Source organism: Zalophus californianus, chromosome 3 (genome assembly GCF_009762305.2).
Source record: "Zalophus californianus isolate mZalCal1 chromosome 3, mZalCal1.pri.v2, whole genome shotgun sequence".
In the NCBI taxonomy this organism is placed as follows: Eukaryota; Metazoa; Chordata; class Mammalia; order Carnivora; family Otariidae; genus Zalophus; species Zalophus californianus.
In genome coordinates, this window is record NC_045597.1 from 66,828,149 (window position 1) to 66,848,099 (window position 19,951).

Sequence of the window (19,951 nt, forward strand, 5' to 3'; positions counted from 1 at the left end):
TTCTAGCTCAGCTAGTCAATGAGTATAAAAGTCAATAATTTTAGTGATTGAAAAAATAATACTGGTTTAAGGACTTTAGTAAGAAATCATTCTTCTTAACAAAGCATGTCTTTTTTCTGTTAATATTTTTATTGGCTAAAAGAAAATTTCCATATTGAAACACTAAACTATGCAGTTTGAGAGGTTTTATTTAAGAAGAAAGAGTATGATTTCTACTTTTAGAAGGTATTATTTTCATGTTAGAAATTATCTATCATGAAAAAATCTTTATTAACATCTACATTTAGTAAACATTAGTGTTATTTTTTGGACAATTTAATTTTACCTATTTGTAAGGAAAAAAGTAATTGGAACAAGATGCTAATATTAGGTCCAATTCAAAAAGAGCTATGCCTTTGAACACAGAATCCACTAAAACTAAATTAGAACATCTTTAAAAGGTAAATTGAGTAAACAACAGATGCAGAAAATTTCATTTACTTTTCCCTCAACCCATGTCTATTCCTATCCTATAAATTATCCTTTAAGTTTAGAAGTGTCCCTGCTCCCTCCCAAAGTGCACTTCTCTATTTGGTCTGAACTCTTCTTGATGTCCTTTCTGCATTAATTTCTCTTACCCCTATCAAGCATCTTCATTTTTACACCTCCAAAAGGATTTTTTCCTCTTCTGTCTCCACTATGAATAAAATTCTATGTAGCCAAATGGACCTCTATCAATTTTTCCTCTTCTGTCTCATCATTACATTTTACCAATGACTGGTCTATGTTCAGCTTCTTTTCCAAACACTTTTGCATTCTACAATACTGTATCTGTTCCCATGACTCTTCTGCAATGTCTCCAAGGTACCCAAAGGTGACTTATGAAACCAAGGAGTCTGTTTTTAGATTTTCTCTTGACTTCTATGGAATATTTACCATTTCCATGTATTAAGAATAAATATGCATCCCCCATATTCAATAAGTTGTTTTATGATTTTAATTCAACTTTACTGCAGGACAGTTTACATAAAACACAATGTGACCATTCTGAATGCACACTTCTGAGTTAGGATGAATTTATATGTCCATGTGGTCACCAGTACAATGTACCTGCCTGTCACCCCCACAAATTCCCTTGTGACTATTCTCAATCCTCTCTACATCCTTAACCCCAGGCAACCACTTTCCTGCATTCTATACTATAAAAAAGATGTGTTCTTTTCCAGTATTTCATAAAAATGAAAACACACAATATGAACTTGTTTGAGCCAGGCTGCTCTTGCACAATATTTCTGAAATTCGTGGATTTTTCTGAGTATCAGGTTTTTTTTATTCTTGAGTAGTAGTCTATATCATAAGGATAATACAAGCATTTATTTAATTACTTTTGGATGATATATAGTAGTTGTTTCCAGTTTGCGGTTATTATGAATGTTGCTATAAAATTTTATGTAAGTATGTGGACATATGTTTGCATTTCTCTTAAATAATAATTATTGTGGAATTGCTGGGTCAAATTTTAATTGAATACTTAACTATAAAACACTACCAAATTGTTTTTCTTTTTTTTAATCTTTATTATTATTATTATTTTTTAAAGATTTTATTTGACAGAGAGAGATAGCGAGAAAGGGAACACAAGCAGGGGGAGAGGGAGAAGCAGGCTTCCTGCCGAGCAGGGAGCCCGATGTGGGGCTCGAGCCCAGGACCCCGGGGTCATGACCTGAGCCGAAGGCAGACGCCCAACAACTGAGCCACCCAGGTGCCTCCTTACCAAATTGTTTTTCAAACCTGTACCATTTTACATTCTCAATCCTTAGGATTTTCTACATATATGGTAATTTCACCTGCATTTAAAAATAGTTCTACTTCCTCCAATTTGTATATCTTTTATGTTTGCTTCTTGCCTTACTCTAGTATTTTGATACTTCAGTAAATTGTTGTATTAAAGTGGTTAAATTGAGTTAGAAAGGCAAAATCTTTCCCTTCTTAATCTCATTTGGTTTTTCACTATTGCATATAACATTACATATAACATCAGTTGTTGGTTTTTTTGTAGGTATCAATTTTAGGTTAAGTTTGTTCCCTCTGGGACTTTTTTTCTCAGATATTTTATCATGAGTGGGTGTTGAATTTTAACAAATTCTTTTTCTGCACCAATTAAAAATGAGAAAAAATTTTTATCTCTCCGCATTTTTCTTGTACTCTGCTTTGTGTGTGTCTAAGTTTCCATCTGGTATCCTTAACTCTACTTGCAAAATTTCTTTTGACAATTCTTATAGCACAGATGTGCTGGCAATGAATTTTATCTTTTGTTGTCTGAAAAAGTCTTTCTTTCCGCTTCATTTTTGAAGATTATTTTCATTAAAGAATTCTAGGTTGGAAGTCTTTTCTATCAGCACTTTAATGAAGTTCCATTATCTTTCTTCTGGTTTTCATAATTTTTTTTTTTAAGATTTTATGTATTTATTTGAGAGAGAGAATGAGAGAGAGAGAGAGTACATGAGAGGGGGGAGGGTCAGAGGGAGAAGCAGACTCCCTGCCGAGCAGGGAGCCCGATGCGGGACTCGATCCCGGGACTCCAGGATCATGACCTGAGCCGAAGGCAGTCGCTTAACCAACTGAGCCACCCAGGCGTCCCTGGTTTTCATAATTTTTGACTAAATGTTGGCAATAATTTTTATTTTTGTAAGTAATGTGTTTTTCCTCTGACAGTTCTTTAAAATTTTAATATAAGGGGCACGTGGGTGTTTCAGTTGGTTGAGTGTATGCCTTCGGCTCAGGTCATGATCCTAGGGTCCTGGGATCAAGCTCTGCATTGGGCTCCCTGCCCAGCAAGGAGTCTGCTTCTCTCTCTTCTCTGCCCCTCCCCACCGTTCCTGCTCTCTCTTGCCTTCTCTCTCTCTCTCTCTCAAATAAATAAAATCTTTTTTTTTTTTTTGAGTAAAGCAATAGAAGTTCATTAAGTGAAGATACAGAAAAAGCTCTCAAGAGTGAGAGGGGTTCCGACAGGGTTGCCCAATAATAAAAAATTTAATTTAAAATTTAAATTGTCATGCATTAAAATTGAGTTTTTTCACTTTGTATGCAAATTTCTATGAGATTTAACACATATATTAATTCATGTATAGCCACCACAATCAGACACAAAATAGTTCCACCATCCCAAGAAATCCCTTGTACTATTCCTTTGCAGTAACCTCTCCCCTTACCCATAACCCCTGGCCACTGCTCGTCTGTTTCCCATTACTAGCTTTTTCTTTTTAAGAATGTCCAAAAAAACAATGGGAACATAAAATATATGACCATTTAATACAAGCTTTTCTTACACACAACAATGTCTTTGGGATTCATCCAAGTAGTAAGGTTTATAGATAGTTTGGACCTTGAGTTTTTCAGCTTTGGTTAAATAAAGCTGCTAAGAATATTTGTATACAGGTTTTCGTGTGAAAATAAGTTCTCATTTATCTAGGGAAAATATCAAGAAATGGGATTACTAGGTTATATGGTAAGTGAATGTTTGACTTAATAAGAAACTTCAAACCATCTTCCTCAGTGGCTGCCATTTTATACTCTCAAAGCCATGAATGAGAGTGACAGTTGCTCCAAATTTTTCTCCTCAGCACTTGGTATTATCATTATTTTGCATTTTAACCCTTCTCTGTATGTTTGTAGTACTGAGTCACTGTGGTCTTAATTTACCTACTAATGATATTGACCAGCTTTTTATGTGTTTATTTGACATCCTAATAGTGTTACTGTGAAGTATCTGTTCAAATGACTTTTAAATGAGGTGTTGGCTTGCTTAATGTTGATGACTGTTCTTTCAAATTTTCTCTTGAATGCTAGTTTTGAACACTTTAATTATGATGTTGCATCGTACTTTTTTATTTGTGTTGATTCTGCTTGCAGTTAGCTGAATTCCTTGGATCTTAGGATTTATAGTTTTAGAATTATTTGGCTATTATTTCATATATATATATATATTTTCCATCACTACAGTTTTGTCTTTTTAAGAATGTCCAAAAAACAATGGGAATATAAAATATACAACCCTTTGAGACAAGCTTTTCTTACACACGTGTTTTATATATATATGTATATATATACATATACGCATACACATATACATATATAAATATAAATAAATAAATAAATATATGGTCTTAGCCTCTGTCTTCCTGCACTCCAATTCCAAATATATTTAACTGCTTGATTTATCCATAGACTCCTGTGATTCTATTCCCCTTTTAGTCTTTTTTTTTTTCTGTTTCAGTTTGGAAAGATACTATTCTATATCTTATAGTTCACTGTTAATTGTCTTAATCAGTGTATAATAAACTGTTAAATCCATTAAATGAATTTTTCTTTTTTCTTTTTTCTATTGTTCATTTCTCTCCACATTGTGTTATTTTCCTTTAATACCTAAACATTTTAATGACATCTGATAAACCGTGTCTTTTAAACTCACCATCTCTGTCATATTTATCAACTGATTTTCCTTCTGGTTTTGTGCTACACTTCACTGCTTCATCTTATGTCTAGTAATTTTATTTGGATACTGGGAATTGTGATTATTGCATCAAGTGCTTGCGTCTTGCTTTGTTCCTTTAAACTGTCAGGCTTTGCTCTGACAGTTAAATTATTGGTGGATCAAGTTGATTCTTTTGAGGCTTATTTTTAAGTGTTTATTTTTTTTTTAAGGGTGGATCTACACTAGAGTAATCTGTACTCTAAAAATAATTTAACTCTACTACTAGTGTGTTAGTCTTCTGAGTGCTCTACTCATTACTTCTAATAATGTGAGGACCTACCACTCTGGCTGGGCAGAGTTAGAACATGCTCTCTCCTGTGAAGTAAGAAAAATACTCATTTCAAAACCCCGTGGTCATATTTTGCCCATCTTATGGAATTTCTTCCTATGCATGTGCCATTTAGTATTCAGTAAAGATTCAAGGGGCCCATTGACAGGTTTCTGGAGCTATTTTACTGTGTGGCTACCGCCCCTATGAAACTGTGCTCCACAACTTCTTGACCTCTGGTGCCTATCTCTTCAAGTTCACCAAGACTGCTGTGTTTTACTTCAGACTGCCCTTCTTTCACAATGCTCCAGAATGTGCCTCCAGGCAAAATGTTAATAGAAGTCACTGAACCCAACTCAGTTATTTCCTTTTTTTCAGGGATTACAGTTCACCATTGGCCTACTGTCCAAGATCTTAAAAACCGTTAGTTTATGTACTTTGTTCAATTTTCTAGTGGTTACATTTGGAGGGCAAATCCACTCACTGTTATTCTATCATGACAAAATAGAGGAAATCATGCTAAATATTTTAGAATTTTCCTTCAAAACATTGTGTCACTGCCCTTTTCTTCCTATTCCTGTCAACATCGTATGCAGGACTTTATATTCAACTAACAATACTAGAAAAGTATTAATCCTGACTAAAAACACCTTGTTCTTTCACAGGTTTTAATATGATCTCCCTTTTTTGAAAGCAAGACAGGATCTTACGCATTTAGAGTAAAATCCTTAAACATATACCATATACTATGGAAAAAATACTAAAAGATATTCTGATCTTTATAATAGATTATAATTTTTATATGAAGGCAATCTAGCTGTCACAATTATTAAAGCACTGATTGTCAATGTTAAGTCAAGTGAAATAGTGGAACAATCATGCACATCCCTTTTCCATTTTGTTGATTCACACAAAAACCTTTTTGAAGATGTCATTTCTGAAGGATCATTTCTTTAAAGTTCTGTTATACCATGATCTCTTGACATCCTGACAACACAAATTACTCAGGTATCTAAAAATCCTCAGTAGCTACTTGAAAATTATGATAAGATCCCTTGATAAAATGCTACTTGATTATCATATTTGTAAAAATTCAAGTGATCATCATTACCAACAAATAACTCCAAAGAATTTAGAAAGATAAAATTTCTGAATTACACACAAAATACTTTGCTTGAATAAATTGGTTGATTAAAAATTCCTAATTTTTTTTATATTTAGCACAATATGTGAAGTATATTCCCCCTAATACAAAAATGGATCATTTGCAAAAATATGGGATGTTATACAAAACATCACTGGTGTATATTTGTGAAATTTTCCTAAAATGCTGGTGACCATTTTCTTAAAAAAATAGTATCAAAACTCTAAGGGGGTGCCTGGGTGGCTCAGTCATTAAGCGTCTGCCTTTGGCTCAGGTCATAATCCCAGGGTCCTGGGATGGAGTCCCACATCGGGCTCCCTGCTCAGCAGGGAGGCTTGCTTCTCCTTCTCCCTCTGCCTGCCGCTCCCCCTGCTTGTGCTCTCTCCCTCTCTCTCTGTTAAATAAATAAAATCTTAAAAAAAAAAAAACAACTCTAGGAACTAAACGATACACACTGCTGCTTAAGTAGAATTATGCACAGAATGGACAATGATACCTAAGTGTCAGTTAACCAAATTTATCAAAAGTAGTAATCAAAAATAGGAAAAGAAATGTATTCTGCAGTCAGTATCGTTCAATTTTTTTAAGTAATTTTTTTTTAAGAAAGAGTGCATACATGTACAGAAGAGGGGTGGAGGGAGAGAGAGAGAATCTTAAGCAGGCTCCATGCCCAGTGAAGGCCCCATGTGGGGCTTGATCTCACAACCCTGAGATCATGACCTGAGATGAACACAAAAGTCAGACACTTAACTGACTGAGCCACCCAGGTGCTCGAGTATAGTTCAATCTTAAGCAACATAGCACTGAGTTGTGGTAGGCTCAAAAATTATTACAGTTAATCATGGTTTTCAGCTAAAAGAAACATCTTTTTAAACAATCTAGAATGCTGCAAGGAATCTGTATTCTTTCCCTGTCATTCCAAGGGAAGACAGGGGAATTCAGTGATTTCCTCTTGACCATGCCTGCCATACTGCACTGGGGAGGAGGCAGCACAAAGACAAACAAAATACCATGGGATTTCTAACTTTTGGAGTATTTGCTTGGTAGCTGCAGTTTCTTAACTGGTTCTTACAGTTTTTTTTTAATTTCTATTTATTTGACAGAGAGAGAGAGACAGCAAGAGAGGGAACACAAGCAGGGGAAGTGGGAGAGGGAGAAGTAGGCTTCCTGTGGAGCAGGGAGCCTGATGCGGGGCTGGATCCCAGGACCCTGGGATTATGACCTGGGCCCAAGGCAGACACTTAACGACTGAGCCACCCAGGCGCCCCTTGTTCTTACAGTTTTAATAAAGCTCTTTTGGTCTGTATATTGTTGTTTATTCAGTGTTTCTATGGAGGAACAAAGGTCTGAAGCTTTCTGGTTCAGTATCTTGCTGATGTCACTCTCCAACTTTTCACTTTTTAATGGTGTCTTTTGATAAACCAAAGTAATTTTTAGATGGTCAAATTTATCAACCACTAAATTTTATGGGTTTTTTTGGTCTAGTTAAAGAAATATTTTGACTTTGGCAATACAGATATTGTCCTGTATTTTCTTCTACAGGATTTGAAGTTTTGCTTTTTCAACCATCTTAGTATGACTTTTTGTGTATTCAGTGAGGAAGGGATTCAAGTATTCTAATTAAGAGAAAATCTGCAATTGATTTGGCTGCATTTATTGCACTGTTCATCCATCTTCTTTTGTAATGACAGCTCTGTCACAGCCCTGAGTTGGGATCTGGTTCTGGATATTTATTCTGATACAGTGATCTGTTTAGCCCTGGGCCATTGTACACTTTTAAAATTACAATAGCTTGCTCATCTTTAAAATTATCTTGGTTATATTCAACCCTTCATTCTACTATAGAAATTTAAGAGAAAAACTCATCGAATTCTGTGAAAATAATTTGAGATTTTTGAAAACAAATTTTTATTCAAAGTGATGGATTATCATGGACAGAAAGTACTTCTTTGGGAGATCATCTTCCTGCCATGAACATGCTACAGTTCACCATTACTTATGTCTTTAATGTCATTAAGAGCTTTTTATAACTTTCTTCTTAGAGAACATTAGAATACTTCTGTAAAATATAACACAGATAAGTAAAATGCATAAAACAGTTTAATGAATTATTTTAAAATAAACACCCTTAAAACCACTACATAGCTGAAGAAACACTTTTGCCAAATATCCCAAAAAGTCTCCTTATGTCTTATGCTATTCTCCTTACTTTTAACAAAGCATTATCTAGTTTTTATGATAATCATTATGGTTTTTTTTAAAGCTTATCACCCAAATGATAGTTATATGTATAAACAACTCAATTTTATTGGTTTTTTGAGATATCTTTTAAAAGCTCTTTTAAGCTATAGATCCCCTTAACTCTTCTTTTCCTATATAAATTATTTTGAAGAAACCAAGACATTTGTAGTGCAGAATTTCCACCAGTGTTAATTTTGATGACGGAATTCTCATGGCAAAGTTTAATATGTTGGATATATAGAATCAATCAGATTCAGCTTTAATTAATTAATTAATTAGGTCAGCCAGTTAGTCTTGATGGGTGATAGTGTCTTCTCCATCTGGTTGTCTATTTGTCTCTCCCTCTGTGATATTAGCAGCAATTGATGCTATGATCTATTAATTCCTGAGGGGATGCTAAATGTTAATGATCTAACCCAAATATCCATCACTTACCAGATATATTTATATTTCTATAAAAATAAGATTACCCTCATTAATGATTTGATAACATAAATGATATAACTTACAAAGGAATAACAGGATAAATTTTTCCCTTTATTGATCAGTTTTTAAAATAATGAGTTTGTTCCCTACATTCTAAATTCAACCAAGTCATTTTAAAAATCATTCTTATGACTTACAGATTTAAACACATCCATGCATTTTGATGCCTTGGAGTTATTAACTTACTGGTACTCAAAATGCCCCCATCTTTGGCCAATAAGAGTGTCTTCAAGTTAGCTCCTGAGTCTTTTTGACAGTGTTTGATATCTTCCTTGGTTTTGGTATCAATAAATGTTGTAGGCAAATCATGAGCACTTACTGTTCTAGCCTTGAAATCACCCATTTCTCCAAGAAACTGATTTCTTTCATTGGCAAATGATATTTCAAGACTACAATCTGGACTCCAAACATCCTCACTGCTACTAACTTGGTCATTGTTCCTGGGCGAAACAGTACACAGGACTAGAGTACATATGTGAGTGTGAGTGTTTATGTGTGTGTGTGTGTGCACATAAAAATTTAGCTTTTATAATGTCCCATTCAAATTCAAAACTAAATGATTTGCTTAAACTGTATTTTATATCTGGATTTCCTTTATTTAATGAGAATCTTGATTTTCAAGATAAAATAATTAGAATATCAATAATTACTAATTGTTTTATAAAAACATGTAACAGCTTTATAAAAACATCCATAATGCCACTACAAATATAATTATTGTCCTTCTACTTTTTTCAGTTTTCACAGCATATAGCCATTATATACCACATTCTTTCTCATATAACTAAATGGTAAGTTCTCCAAAATACATGTATATTTGATGGTTATCATGAGATCCCTCTTCTGTTTGTTTTCATATAATTTTCAAAAATATGACAACCTACTTTCTGAGAACTATCATTGCTGTGTTCATAACCCATTTTTATGTGGACTTTCTCTTTGTCCCTCTTGCCTTCTGTTGCTCAGTTTGGATTCTAGTCATAATAGTTTCTTCTCAATGTGGGGCTTTGTCTTGGGAGAACTTTAGTTGGTTAATTACTCATAGCACCTAGATGGCTCAGCCCCTTCCACCCTTACCATGGAACCCTTGGACTCATTTGCTATTATAGTGTGCAAAAGCCCTCTCTATTTTAGCTGTTGTTCTCAATTTGGCCCTCTCGGTTTACCAATGAGTACTTGTAGACTAGTTTCCTCAGATGCCAACTTGTTTCCCACCAATTTCTCCCTGGCCTCTGCTAATCCATGTGTTATCTTATAGCTCTTGCATCTCAATCCAGTCATATTTTGGATTATTGATGGGATACCTTGTCACCTAGTTTGGTTGTAGCTGTTCATTTTTTGTTGTGGTAGTTATTGTTTCAACATCTATTGTTCTGTCTGTTTTTCATGGAGGAATTCAGGGTTATTTAAAAAAGTATGACACTCATTACCATCTATACTGAATCTGCCACATTTTTTTGTATTATTGCCATTTTAAAATAACTTCTGAAAATACATTTCAATCTATAATTTTTGAATTAAAATAAAGATATGTAAGTTTTTCTAATTATGTGGCCATATTTTTACTATGAATGATCCAAGGGTGAACTGGGCTTCTTGATTAGGGTCATTCTTTCTATAATAACATTTTAATGATGTTCTCTTTTGGTTGAGGGGAAATTCCATGCTATTATAAAAAAATGCTAGTCTTGGAAACTTAAATATTCTTGAGTATTTTATGACTTTAATAAAACATTTATTAACGTTACCAAAAGTGTAATAGACACTTTAGTATAATATTTCCTGCACTGCGACCATCCCTTTCTAATATGTTTTACTTATACATATAGCTTCTAAACTTACATATATAGCTTCTAAAAGAGGCAGCCTATATATTACACCCAACTTCACCCTTCCCATCTACCCCAACCTTAGCTGATTGTAACTGAGGTAGACACAAGGCTGAGCCACACAGATCCTCTCTTCTATACAGTGACTATAGTCAACTGATGAAAGACATTTACATTAAAAGCACATTTGGAGTCAGGGTGGGGTACTATACTGGGCCAGGTTCCGATGACTAAAAAAGTGAAGTTAATCGGGGAAAGAAGTGAAAAATTGATTTGATACACAGAGAGAAGCAAATATGGAAGGCTATAAAGTTGCCTTGAGAGTCAAAGGGAGCAGCCTTGGTACTGACTCTTCTCTCCCGTTTCAAGGTTGCCTGACGTCTACCTATTTTTCATTTCCTGACTTTGGATGCTGTAAGACTTTCTGCTGTATCCGCATCATAATTAAGTTACCTTTAATACTCTTGTGAGTTTTCAACCAAACATAAATAATGCTCACAGAATATAAATAGTGATTTCTCAGGGCCACTCTGCTATGGTGGAATAAGACAGAGTAAAGGACACTAGGCTAACAAACACACACACACACCCACAGCCCCCCCCCGACCCCTAAACGTTTTTTCTTCTAATTAACTTAGGTGATTACTGATTCTTTATTACTAATGATAACTCTAGGCTCACTGTAGTTGTTCTTAGGACTCCTGAATCTACAACTGAACCTCTGAAGTGCATCCTCCATTGCTGCAGCAAACCAAATAAATATAACCATTGGACCAAAGGTTGTTTTGTCATCTTGGGCTGGTGGATTTTGATACTTGCATATATACTGACTCTAATTTTTATGCATTAGTTTGCAAATTTAAAACCTAGAATTTTCTTAGACTCACATAATAGTAATTTAACAGAGGATGACTAATAAAAGTGATAGACAAATTAAGAAAATTAAAGAACACTATTTTAGCTATTTTAAAGGACACAGACAATACAAAGTATCAGTGATTATTTTATAAAAAAAACTACATGAAAAAAAAAAACTACATGAATACAAGTGTAAATTAAGAACAAATGAATATAAAACAAGTAAAGATGCCATTCAAATGCACTTTATGTTTACTTGAAATTAAGAATAATTGCCTTCTCTTTTCATAGGACATAAAATATCTTCACTTATCTAAATCCAGCTTTGTTCCTACCATTTAGATATACATGATGAAGTCAAAAGCAATGGGATTTATTCATCATAAGCACTATTTTTAAATATTTAATGGCTAGCATAAAGATATTTTTATCATGTAAATTTCCTGAGTCCTTTATAATAGTTTGACAGTTTTTCTTCTCAGAGGAGAGGAATAATGTTTCAAATGAGAAAAAGGAGGGAAATGGAAGAGAGGGAAAAAGAATGATCAAGAATACATGTTCAAGAATGAGAACATGAAAGGACATGTATTTCCAGAGACGGGGGTGGAGAGCAAGACTGGACCTTGGATGAGCATAGCAGCCTGCTCACAGGTGTGGATGACTGATCAATACTGGGAATTCTTACCACAGAACACAACATTTTACCCGTCTTATCACCTTATTTTCAAAACTTACCTCTACCAATATTAGTAACAAAAATAATGTTCTAGTCAAGTATAAAGAAAAAATACTGAATATTATATACCAAAATAAGCTAGGCAATACAATATAAACAATAAGATATTTCCTATTTATAAGTGATAAATAATTTTATCAAAATTGTATAAATAAAATGGCACAAGATCACATAAAAGAAGACATTAATTAGACTTAAGGAATCGGAAACAGGATTCAAAGGATGAGAATAATTTGGGGGAGAGAAAAAAGGAAAAAGATCAAATGTAGAAGAAGAGTTATACAAAAACAAGGAAATGTGATAACGTGTGACTTGTTTTCATGTTTAATTAATGTCTTCTATAAAAGTAAGGACAGAAACTAGTTAAGTCTGAAAAGGAAAGTTATAACTAAATTGTGAAGGATACAGAATGTTGTTCTGTTACAGATGTTTCTAGATTTTTGGACTGTATTGATTGGCAGAAATTTGGAGGACATACTGTGTCAACTTTCTATTTAAAAAAATACAACTCTAAATCTAAAATTTTGCCATTTACTATCATCATTTTATTATGTACAATACTTTTAACACAAAAAAGGGATATGAACATTACATCCACATAGTTTTAAAAATGGGATATATTAAACTCTTTGGATGCAGAAAAGTTACAACATAAAATTGTATTCTGCCAGATTAACACAAAGTGAACTTTCAACATATAACATGTTCCAATGTTTCATTTCTAGCATAGTCATTTTTCTAAAAATCCAAGAGGTGTGTTCTTAATACCCTTTCAACTCAATTCAGAATATTTTAGGTAAATTTAGGGAAGCCCAAGAAAAACAGCTCTCAATTACCTACCCAGCCTTTTCTCCTACCTTCTCACTGCAGTGCTGGGAAGAAATAAGAAAGAGTCCAGATGCCTGGTCATAGAAAATTTTGGAAAGGGGCTATCTATGTGGGGTGGGGTCTTGCCTGACCAACACAGACAGTTAAAAGTTATCTCACAGTAATTCCTTAGAGCTTCACATTGTCACAAACTGTCACTGAGGAACCAGGAACATGGTCTTATAACTTAAAATAATTCCTTCTTTGCTTTGGCTGCTGGAAAACTTAGTGCTGATTTGTGTCCCAGTTTTAATAACACTACAAGGACTCATTACTAACATTTCTAAATTTACGCTCTGTTTGTTTTAGCATGTCTTGGACCACTATTTATATATTTCTCATGTGAATTTGTCAAATCATTTTAGGAAAATATATATGTAAATACAGAAAAAATAAGGGACTTTTAGTGAATGAGGAAATATTTAAGATTTATTTTTTCAATAATGTTTATTAATTTTTTTCTTATAGTAAAGTAACACGTTAGGGGGTCATTGCACTAAATATTCTCTCAGTCTAAAACGCTTTTCTAGTAAGCTGTATGACTCACCTCCTTTCAGTCTTTGCTTAAATGTAATTTTTATCATTGGTCTATTTAAAATTATAGAGCATGTTAGAAGATGGTAAATGCTATGTTAAAGGTAAGTTCAACACAGCAGTTTGGGATTCTAAAAGTGGCAGAGTTGGGTTGCAGTTTTAAAGAGGGTGATTTATTAAGTAAACCACAACCTGACCCTGTCATTTTTAGAATCCCAAACCCCTGTGTTGGACTTATCCTTTAACATAGCATTTACCGTCTTCTAACATGGTCTATAATTTATTTATTATGTTCAATACTTATCTAAATGTCCTCTCCTTGCCAGAATATAAGCTCTACAAGGCAGGGATTTTTTTTTTAATTAAGGTTGGTGTTTTTTGTTTGTTTGTTTGTTTTCTTTTATAAAGTATAGTTGACACACAGTGCTACATGAGTTTCAGGTATACAACATAGTGATTCGACAACTTTATATGTTATGCTATGCTCATCACAAAGGTAGCTTCCAACTGTCACTGTACAATGCTATTAAAATACTACTCTCTATATTCTCTATGCTGTAACTTTTCAACCCCCTGACTTATTCCTTCCATAACTAGAAGCCTGTCTGCCCCTCCCCTTCGCCCATTTTGCCCATTTCCATCCCCCTCTCCCCTGGCCACCACCAGTTTGTTCTTTGTATTTATGGGTCTGTTTCTGCTTTTGTTTTTTCACTTGTTTCCTTTTTTAGATTCCACATCTTTGTCTGTTATAAACTAATACATTCCAAGTACCTAAGAAAATGCTTGGCCTTGGACAAGAATTCAAGTTTTTTTTTTTTTTTTTTAATGAATAGCTCACCTGTGTGTCACTGTTCTAAGAACTTTATATGCATTATATAATTTAATCTTCACAAGAACCCTGGGAGGGAGGTGCTATCACTGACTATATTTTATAGAAAGAACATAAGTTACGAAATGCCTAAATAATTCACAAAGATCAGAGAGCTAAGATAGTAGTAGAACAAAGATTTAAACCCAGTCAGGTTATTAACAATTACTGTCTCACCTAACAGAAACAGGTTGCGTAAAAGCAGCTGCGACAATGATAGATCACAGGAAAACGACAGTAAATAGAAAATGAAAAGCAAAAAAATACACATAAGCCTGCTAAATTCAAGGAATAGTACCTAAAACCATTATATATTCACAGGATGATCTAGATATGGATTACCCCTTTCTGAAGCTCTTGAATATTTATAAAACAAACTTTTTAAAGAACTAAGGCTTCAGATAACCATATTTTTAAAAGCTGCTCTCCTAATACTGGAGCATTAATTAAATCTTCATAATAATTTATCTGCTTTCCCTTCTCATTCCATTTAAGCTGCTGTTGAGTAAAAGACAATAGCTTTATCAATTCCAGGTTAAGTATTTCTTTACATTTTCTCAGTTAAGAATTTTCATATTACAAGTATTATGTGAATAAGGAAGTCACTTACAGAAGCATGGCTCTTAGAGTTAAAAGGAAATTTTAGAGAGTATTGTTTAGTAAACACACCAACTTAATGAAGGATATATTGCAGCCCTGGTAGACTAGGACTTTCAGAGCCAGAGTCTCCTAGTCCAACACTTTTTCAAAGTTCTCCATTCTGTATTATCATTGACTGTGAAAACATGTTATTTTTCAAAATGAATAAGAAGAAAGCATGTATGAATATCTTATTAGAATTTGTGGAAGCAATGTCTTTATATTCTTTTGGCAATAAATATTCCTCCAGAAGTACAATTTATATCATGAGTAATAGATACATTATAGGAAACTAAAAATAATTAGAATAGAGAGAAATCATACCTTCTATCAATAGCTCTTGTCCATGACTGCCAAGAAGTGTACGAGATAGGAATGGGGCAAAGTCTACAAAAATTTCACGAAGAAGAGGAGCAACTTTTTCTAAAGCTCTTTCAAGTTTTGCAGTGATGCTGTTGAAATTAAGACATAAAGACTAGTAAATATAATTCAATACAAAAAGTCAAATAAAGTTTACTTCTAAATTAAAATCTTGAAAAATCATAAATGTACAATTCTAACTCATGGAATAGTAACAGCTTCAGTAGTAGAAGGGACACCCTTTAGAGTTTCACATCAGTCATAAGGCTAACTCTAAAGACTGCAGCTAAAGTAGAATGATCAGGGATGCCTGGGTGGCTCAGTTGGTTAAGCCCAGGACTCTAGATTCCGGCTCAGGTCATGATCTCAGGGTCATGAGATCAAGCCCTGCCTGTGCTCAGCAGGGAGTACACTTGAGATTCCCTCTCTTCTTCTCCCTCTGCCCTACCCCACCATGCTCTCTCTCTAAAATTAGTAAATAAATCTTTAAAAAAAGGTAGAATGACTGTTCTGTGAAAGGCAACTGGGATTCTACAACCTGCAAGGGACACAGCAAAAATTAAAAAATGCTTCAAAATAATAAAAGTTCTTTCACAAAGCTAAGTAACATTTTGCTATATGTGAGGAAAATATAAATGACAAAAAAGTAATTAATCATAGAACAACTTTCAAATATATTACTAATATTTAAAAACTAAAGTACTGCATTGTTAAGTGATTAAATAGGGGTCAGGGAATAATCTAGGATTCCTTCTCTCCTAACTTGGAAACAGCATGATCTGAATCATTTGTGCACTCAAAGCCTTACCATTAGCACCTCTATCTAACTTTGTCTCCTCTTATCTGGGTCAACAGCTTTAGGGAAAGAAGTCAGAGAGGAAACTGGTGTGAGCACTTCCACAAACATTTAAAAGAGAATATTCTAGAGGAACAACTTTGGGCAAGAAAAAGGGAGCTGGGTGGGACTTTGAAGACATGTTGAAGATACAGAGAATTCTCAATATTCTCCCTTACTCTGTTATTCCTGAACTAAAGTAAGCACCTTCTTTAATTTTTTTTATTATTATGTTAGTACATCACTAGTTTTTGATGTAGAGGTGATAAGCACCTTCTTTAACCAATGGTTCTCAAATTTTAGTGTAGATCAGAATCATCTATAATGCTGTTTAAACTGACTCCTAGAACCCCATCCCCATAACTTCTGATTCAGCAGGTCTAGGTATACTGTGAGAATTTGCACTTCTAACAAATTTTCAGGTGGTTTGCTACTGCTGATCCCAGAAAGACACTTTGAAAATAACTGTTTTAATGAGAGTATTTACTACTAGTAAATTGTAATAAAACAGCAAAGGGAAGGCTACCTGAAGTCATAAAATAATGGTAATAAGCTATCTCTGACTTTTAGTGAATATAGACAGAACTCCTTTTTTTATATCTATTAATTAATTAATTCCTTCTAATCTCCAGGATCATGTCCCATAACTTCCCAGCTAAAGTAATCCCCACCTCTAAAGAAATATGAGCAAGAATGCTAAGAGCAAACCTATGAACAGGGGAAAAATCTAGATGTTATTAATTGTTTTTGTACCTGAATTCTGAGTGAAGCATGAATACTTTTATTTAAGATTAATTAATGAGAGTGAAATTACCTTAGAAAATTTTTAGATGTATAAAGGTTCACATCATACTTATACTATTGTAATATATTATTATCTAATTAAATTCAGGAAAATTTTTCCCCAGTTTATGACTTTTTTTCCATAATTTATGGGTTTATGCATGATTTGGAGGCTTCAAACTTGCAACAGTACTGTTCTAGGTTACATATCAAATAGAAACTTCAATTAATTTAATCAACCAATCACATAAGTGTGTGTGTTACCTGTGTACTAATTACCTTGACTTAAGGGTAAGGGATAAAACAGACATTTCTCAATGAGTGAATCCCTATAATAGTATTTTAAGAAGCAACTATTTTCTTATAAAACTCAATAGAATATTAAACGATGCTCTTACATATCATTCGGTAATCATAATTTTAATATTCTAATGGAGAACAAACAATGTAACATTTTCCCCAGCAAGAGATCAAAGGCTTTAAGTACAGCAAATCATCATCAAATAATACTGCCAGATTTCTCTATCAAACAGCCTATTCTTTTTTATTGTTGTTGTTCTTTTTCTAATTTTTATTTTATTTAAAAAAATTTTAATTCCAGTGGAGTTAACGTGCAGTGTTAAATTAGTTTCAGGTGTACAATACAGTGATTCAACTATTCTATACATTACCCAGTGCTCATCATGATAACTGTACCCTTAATTCCCATCATCTATTTCACCCATCCCCCCATCCCCTTCCCCTCTGGTAGCCATCAGTTTGTTCTCTATAGTTAAGAGTCGGCTTTTTTGTTTCGTCTCTTTTTTCCTTTGTTCATTTGTTTTGTTTCTTAAGTTCCACATAAGAGTGAAACTGTATGGTATTTCTCTTTCTCTGACTGCCTTATTTCACTTAGCATTATACCCTTCAGATCTATCCATGTTGTTGGCAAACAACAGCCTATTCGAAGTGGAAAAGTTTCACCATCACTTTTCTACAGTGAAGAAAATGGACAGGTTTTTGTTGTTGCTGTCGTTAATATTTATAGATTCCACACAATGTATTTTATTTTTTTTTAAGTTTTATTTAGTTATTTATTTGACAGAGAAAGACACAGCGAGAGAGGGAACGCAAGCAGGGGGAGTGGGAGAAGGAGAAGCAGGCTTCCCGCGGAGCAGGGAGCCCAATGCGGGGCTGGATCCCAGGACCCTGGGATCGTGACCTAAGCCTAAGGCAGACGCTTAATGACTGAGCCACCCAGGCGCCCCCCACACAATGTATTTTAAAGGAAAGTAAACATCAGATAAGAGTATGTGATCTTCATCTTTACACAATTTAAATTCTCAAAGAACATGATATAAATGTCTATCTCAGCTTAATACCCTCCTCTATCACCAGGCAAAGAACCACCAATTACAAAAAAAAAAAAAAAAAAAATACTGGTATTTCAATTCTCATCTGAGAGAAGTGCACAATGTAAAACTCCCTTTTCTCAAGATATACCTGAAAAATTTATCTGTTAACATGTAAAAAATAAATAAATAAAACACTTTTTTTTTTTTTTTACAACTGATGTTTCTGGATAGTTTATTAGTAGACTTATCAGACAATCCAGTTGTTTTTCCTCCATATCAAACAAGATCTGAATGTAAGAAGTTTTCCAGTCAGAAATGACAAACACAGATGGAATTAATCATCCAGAAAACACTTTAACAGAAGAGAACTCCTTGGTCTTATGTCCTAGGAAAATAAATGAATTATTCTCTTCATTTTGAATATAATTTTTTTTAAACAGCACATGTAATAACTACCAGAAAACAAAGTTCTTTGGCAAATTATTTTGTAAGAAAAATTAGCATATTTTACTTGATTTAGGGAAAAGAGTAAGTAATAATTTTTCATTTTTATTTGAAAGCTTATTTTCATTTATTCAAGTATAAGATATTTTATGCACAAAAAAATTTGAAGTTTCAGTACACAGGTAATTTGCCCTACATAGTCTTGAGTGAGATTTATAATCTTAACACTCTAGCAACTTCTTAGTTTTTAGGAAAGTTCTTGGGCCCTAAATTTTCCAATTCCAGGCTGAAATGCATTCTCTCAAGTCTCTCATCCCTCTCTCCCTACTCATTTTTTTTTCATTCCCTTCAGTCACATTAATGATGCTTATCACGTTATTTTGACATTGGCTATTTTTCTTGACAGTTACGTGCAAATTCTTTTAAGAAAGAGAATTACCGATTTCCATGAAGAAAACTACTGTTGCAAGTTGGGTAATTTATCAACCACTCTCATAAATTCTCCAACAATAAAAACAAAATATTCAAAGAAAATAATAATGCTTTAGATGAAATTTTAAAGTGTTAATGCCTGGATTAAAATAACATGATTTAAAACACAAGAGTTTTATTATTATGGTTTTAAAAATCACAATTACGTATTGGCTTTTACTTATATTAAGAAAATCTCATTTACAGAGATTTACAGATTTTAAGAAATTTTATGAATAAAGATAGAAAAAAATGTATGAACAAAATGTATGAAAACCCATGGTTGCAATTATTCTCAAATCTTGCCAAATGTAACTGACCTCAGGCTGTATCAAAGGTCAAGGAGATTAGAAATAAATTAATCAGCAGAAAAAAGTAAGATTTTTGTCTCATTTTCTAAATTAATCTCCTCATAAACATGTTTCACTACAAAGTATTGATTATTTTCAAATGTTATACGCTTTAAAATTCTAGAAAAATACAATAATTTACCTTCATTTAGGACACTGCTTATGTTGTGAGTCCTATTTTAATAAACTCCTTTACACTTGTGCCCTTAATGAAGTTATAATTCTTACTTTGGTTTTAATATTTTGTATTCTCCTAGGTCCATAGATGTCATAAATATAATAAAACTTAATACTTTAATTTGGTACATTTAAGTTCTTAAGTTTCTTCATTTCTTAAATCATATAAAATGGTTATATATAATAATAAAATGTAGAATGAAAATAATTATGT

At 33.4% G+C, this 19,951-nt stretch overlaps 1 protein-coding gene across 14 annotated transcripts in view; it reads right to left on the reverse strand.

Moving 5' to 3' along the window:
• The window catches only part of NBEA (neurobeachin), a 680,715-nt gene that overhangs the window by 366,005 nt on the left and 294,759 nt on the right, over nt 1-19,951 (reverse strand). For all 14 annotated transcript variants that reach the window (XM_027588285.2, XM_027588293.2, XM_027588287.2 and 11 more), the window contains one exon: nt 15,308-15,435. In XM_027588285.2, coding sequence (XP_027444086.1) covers nt 15,308-15,435 — 128 coding nt within the window. The remainder of the gene's footprint in view (nt 1-15,307; nt 15,436-19,951) is intronic.